This window comes from Heptranchias perlo, chromosome 14 (genome assembly GCF_035084215.1).
Source record: "Heptranchias perlo isolate sHepPer1 chromosome 14, sHepPer1.hap1, whole genome shotgun sequence".
Taxonomy (NCBI): domain Eukaryota; kingdom Metazoa; phylum Chordata; class Chondrichthyes; order Hexanchiformes; family Hexanchidae; genus Heptranchias; species Heptranchias perlo.
In genome coordinates this window covers 8,289,487-8,295,000 of record NC_090338.1, presented here as the reverse complement: position 1 = coordinate 8,295,000, position 5,514 = coordinate 8,289,487, and the positions used below count along the sequence as shown (strand labels likewise).

The 5,514-nt window shown below is 41.9% G+C and overlaps 1 protein-coding gene across 1 annotated transcript; it reads right to left on the bottom strand.

Moving 5' to 3' along the window:
• Positions 1-1,091: 1,091 nt before the first annotated feature.
• On the bottom strand, positions 1,092-4,050 carry LOC137332050 (protocadherin-10-like). The gene has a single exon (XM_067995775.1). It carries the CDS (start codon positions 3,877-3,879, stop codon positions 1,474-1,476), a length of 2,406 nt encoding a protein of 801 aa, XP_067851876.1. The 5' UTR covers positions 3,880-4,050; the 3' UTR covers positions 1,092-1,473.
• Between the last annotated feature and the right edge of the window lie 1,464 nt (positions 4,051-5,514).

Below are 5,514 nucleotides of genomic sequence, written 5' to 3'. Positions count from 1 at the left end.
TGGAATTCTTTACCCCAAGAATCTGTGGAGGCTGAGTCATTGAATACATTCAAGGCTGAGTTAGACAATTTTTTGATCAGCAAAGGAGCAAAAGGATATGGGGAAAGGGCGGAAAGTGGAGTTGAGGTAAAAATTAGATCAGCTGTGATCTCATTAAATGGTGAAGCAGGCTCGAGGGGCCGAATGGCCTACGCCTGCTCCTATCTCTTATTGTCTTATTATGGCCTTTTGGGAAGGAGATATTGAAGAACATTTGCAGTCAAGTTGCAGAAACATGCAAGAATTATACTGTAGTAATAATGGGTGGCTGTCCCTTTAATCCCATGGCAGCGTGGATACAAAATTGGCTAGGGGACAGAAAGCAGAGAGTAGTGGTGAACTGTTGTTTATCAGATTGGAGGGAAATATGCAGTTGTGTTCCCAGGGGTCAATGTTAGGACCACTGCTGTTTTCAAACATATTAACGACCTACAATTGAGTATGGAGGGTATAACTTCAACGTTTGCAGATGACACGAACTCGGAAATGTAGTAAACAATGTGGAGGATAGTAACAGATTCCGGAGGACATCGACCAGACTGGTTAAATGGGCAAATACATGGCAGATGAATTGTGAATGATGCATTTTGGTAGGTGGAATGAAAAGAGGCAATATAAACAAATTGTACAATTTTAAAGGGGGTGCAGGAACAGAGGGACCTGGGGGTGCACATACACAAATCTTTGAATTTGGCAGGACAAGTTGAGAAGGCTGTTAAAACGCATATGGGATCATAGGCTTTATGAATAGAGGTATAGAGGAAAAAACTTATGTAAACCTTTATAAAACAATGGTTGGGCCTCAGCTGGAGTATTGTTTTCAAATATTGGCACCACATTTTTGGCACAATATCAAGGCCTTAGATAGGGTGCAGATGAGATTTACTACAATGGTGCCAGGGGTGAGGCACTTCAGTTCTGTGGAGAGACTGGTGAAGCTGACGTTGTTCTCTTTGGAACAGAGAAGGTTACAGAGAGACTTGACAAAGGTGTTCAAAATCATGTGCGGTTTTGACAGAGTAAATAATGAGAAACTGTTTCCAGTGCCAGTAGAGTCTGTAACCAGAGGGTACAGGTTTAATGTGATCGAAAAAGGAGACAGAGGCCACATGACATGACAAAAGCAGCGAAAAGACGAATGGCAGAGTGACACAATCATTAAAACAGAAAGTGAAACAAGTCAAAGTCAGCTTCCATGTCAACGTTAATGTAGTATACACTACTCAGGAATGTCAAAAAAGCGGCAGGTATATCCAGCACTACGGACAAGTAGGATTCTAGGAAAAGCAGCAAGAAATTTGCCCTATTAACCTTCAATTGCCAACGTGAGGATTTTGCATGAACATAAAATTTACACATTAATTCATTGCATAACATTTAGCTCCTCACGAAAGTGAAATATCTGCTATTGCCGGCATGGAAATTGCTTATAAATTATTTTCTTGCGTTAGTGTCCCGGACACCCAAGTCATTGAAAGGCAAGGTAGGATGACAGGGCTTCAGAAATAGAAAATCACTTTTGGATGATTCTGGAGATAAACACACGGTATAACGATAACCTTCAGTGTGAACAGGCCCAGTATAATTTATTGGTTCGTTTGCTGCAGGTCTCCGATTAAAAGCATCATTCGAATTACGCCTTTTGAAACAACAAATAGTAGAGCTGTAGTCTTCACCAATATATCTGTCTTGTTTAAATTTCACGACGACCAGAAAAATGATGGTTACAAGAAACAAAAAGGAAGTTGATCCTAAAATAATGATTAAATAAAGATTTAGAAGCGTAAAATACTCTGATTGTTTAGGTTTGTCAATTTGTTCAGAAGATTTTTCACTAACGTTGGACGAGATTGAAAATGAGATTGTGGCCGTACTGGAGAGACTGGGCTGTCCATTGTCCTTCACACAGATCACCAGTCTTTCTGTGATGATGTCTTTGTCCATTATACTTCGACTTGCTCTGATTTCCCCAGAGTGAAGCCCCACAGTGAACAGATTGGGATCAGTGGCCTCCAACAGTTGATAAGAAAGACGTGAGTTCTGACCGGAATCGGCATCAGCAGCGATTACCTTGGTGACCAAGTGTCCTGGAAATACAGATTGCGGCGCAATCTCCACTGACGCTGAACTGTTCCACGTTGAAGGTGAAACAATAACTGGAGTATTGTCATTCTGGTCCAAGATAATAACATTCACGATGGCCGTGCTGCTCAGTGGGGGAGATACATCATCTTGAGCTTGAACTTTGATCTGGAAATGTTTCAGTTGCTCATAGTCAAAGGAGCGCAGCGCGTAAATGTCCCCATTTCTTGAGTTAATAGTGACGTAAGCAGAAGCAGATACATCTAGAATCTGATTCTCCAGAATGGAATAGGAGACTTCCCCATTCTGATCCAAATCGGAATCTAAAGCGGTAACAGCAAATATAGAACCACCCGGAATATTGTTCTCCATCAGATACACATTATATGAGGATTGCGTGAACCTCGGCGCATTGTCATTTATATCAGTTACCGAAACCGAGATGGTTTTACTTGTTGATAGAGGAGGAGACCCTCCGTCCCAAGCTGAAATGGAGATGTTGTACAGTGCGGCCGTTTCTCGATCCAGAATATCATTGGTAACCAACTTATAATTGTTTCTCAATGTTTTTTCAAGCTTAAACGGAATATTCACTGGAATCTGACACTGTACATGTCCATATTCACCGGAATCTGGATCCGTTACACGAATCAGAGCTATCACAGTTCCAAGAGGAGCATCTTCTCGCAGCGCGCGGGACACCACGGTCACGTCTAACTCCGGGGCGTTATCATTCGTGTCAATTAGTCCGACTACAACTTTGCCGTGTCCTGTCATACCGACAGATCCATTGTCCACAGCTTGTACATCAAGTTCATAAACACTTGATTCCTCAAAATCCAGTACACCTTGAACTCTGATCTCTCCAGTTACCGGGTGCAATTTGAACAACTCGCGAATGGTTTGGGACACGTGACTTCTGAAAGAATACGTTAGCTCAGCATTGATACCTTCATCTCGATCAGCAGCATTAATTTTTATCACCAAGGTACCTTTGGGGGCGTTTTCTGCTACACTCGCCCTGTAGATTTCATGATCGAATAAAGGCGCGTTATCATTGACGTCCACAACTGTAATGATAATCCGAGTTGTGCCTGATCTCTGAGGAGTGCCACCGTCAATGGCCGTCAACACAAGATGAAAGGTTGGCTGTTGCTCGCGGTCCAAGGACTTCTCTAATAACAGCTCGACACTTTTTCTGCCATCAGCTCTTGTCTGCACTTTCAGACCGACGTGCTCGTTTGGACTGATCTGGTAATTGCTGACTGTGTTTGTGCCCAAGTCCACATCGTGCGCGCTCTCGAGAGGAAAGCGCGTTCCTGGCGCAATTAATTCACTAATCTGCAGGGAGAATTCATTTTTCGGAAATATGGGTGAATTATCATTTATATCTAGTATCTCCACTGCAATGGGGTGTATTTCCAAAGGATTATTGAAAGGATTCCAAAGGATTATTTGAAAAGAAAGAGAACAGGTGGAGCTTTGTCTACAAATCTGTTCTCTGTCGATTCTTTCATTAACAAATAAAATCCCATTCTCCAGATTTACCTCCATGTATTGCTTTCTGTCATCAAAGGCCAGCCGAAGCTTGCGAGCCGATAATTCCCAAACGTTTAGTTTTAAATCCTCGGCGATATTCCCAACAAAGGCCCCATGCTCCAGCTCCTCGGGAATCGAGTAGCGAATTTGTCCCGTAACCAAGTCCGACACACAGAGCAGGAAAATAAAAAACGCCCCGCTGCTGATTGTATTCGCCATTGTTCTGGGCTTGATTTTCTCGTCGAATTTTAAAATATCTTCCTATCGTTTACATTAACTTATCTCTTATGCCACGACAATTAAACGAATATATATATAAGTACTGATCCTGAACCGGGAAATGAAAACAATCATCCTGGGCAGCTTTTCTGAAAATGTTTGTACGGTAAAAACGCAGGCACCGTCTGTCTCTTCGCTTCTGTTCTGTGTTTCCCTGAAGGGGAGGGGATAGATCTCTTGCAGCTTATCAGTTCCTTATTGGTCGACAGCGACACGAAGAGCCTCAACCAATAACTACAGCAACTGTTCTTAAAGCTAGGCTGTTTCGATATTATATGTGATATAACGAAACGGAATGTTTAGGAGTGCGCAACTAAAACCCGCTAAAAAGCACATGTACTATTATTATTTATTTTGCTGCCTTATTTGTAAAATCCGTATAAGCAGTGTGTAGCAGCAGAGATAATCAGATTGCTCGCTATAATATTTTCCACGATATCAATAGACACAGATGATTCAAATCTATTTGTGATCCTGTTAGCACGTACACTCCGATTTATTATTAATCAGTATTCCTTATCGTTTACCGAATGCGATCTATAGATTACCATTAGGAGCATACTGAAATTGGGGAACAAGCCTCCTACTGTTGGGCAGCGCCGTCCAAGGTCTGAATAAATTTGGCAAGACGTGTCAGGACTTAGTGCATTTATAAAAAGACATCCAATATATATTTTGAGAGGAACATTATGGTTCTCATGGAAGATTTCGAACTTTTTCTTTATTTTAATTAAGTTCATGGGCAATATAGAAGCAGAGAATCGTTGCAGCACAGAAGGTGGCCATTCGGCCCATCAAGCCGGTTCTGGGTCTTTGTAAGAGCAAACCAGTTAGTCCCAATCCCCGTTCTTTCCCTGTAAGCCTGCAATTATTTATCCATTTCCTTTTTGCAAGCCACGATTGAACCTGCATCCACCATTCTTTCTGGCAATGCATTGCAGACCATAACTATTGGCAGCGGGGGAAAAAATTCTCATGTTGCCTTTGGTTCTTTTGCCAATCACCTTAAATCTTTGCCCTCAGGTTCTTGAACGTTCCACTAATGGGAACAGTTTCTACTTACTTACTTTGTGTAAACCCATCATGATTTTGAACACTTCTATCAAATCTCCTCTCAAAGTTCTCTGCTTCTTCAGTCTATCCACGTCACTGAAGTCCTTCATCCCTGGAACCATTCGAGTAAGTCTTTTCTGCATCCCACCTGAGGCATTCACATCCTTCCTAAAGTGTGTGTATTGGACACAATACTCCAGTTGTGGCTGAACCAGTGCTTTAAAAGGTTCAACATAACGTCCTTGCTTTTGTATTCTATGCTTCTTTTTATAAAGCCCAGGATCCCGTATGCTGTTTCAACCAACTTCTCAACCTGTCCTGCCAACTTCAAAGATTTTTCACATATACCCCCAGGATTCTCAGTTCCAGCACATCCTTTAGAATTCTTGTATTTAGTTTATATTGTCTCTCCTCGTTCTTCCTGCCAAAATGTACCTCTTCGCATTTCTCTGCATTAATTTGATCTGCCTTGTGTCTGCCCATTCCATCAGCCTGTCTGTGTCCTCCTGAAGTCGATTACTA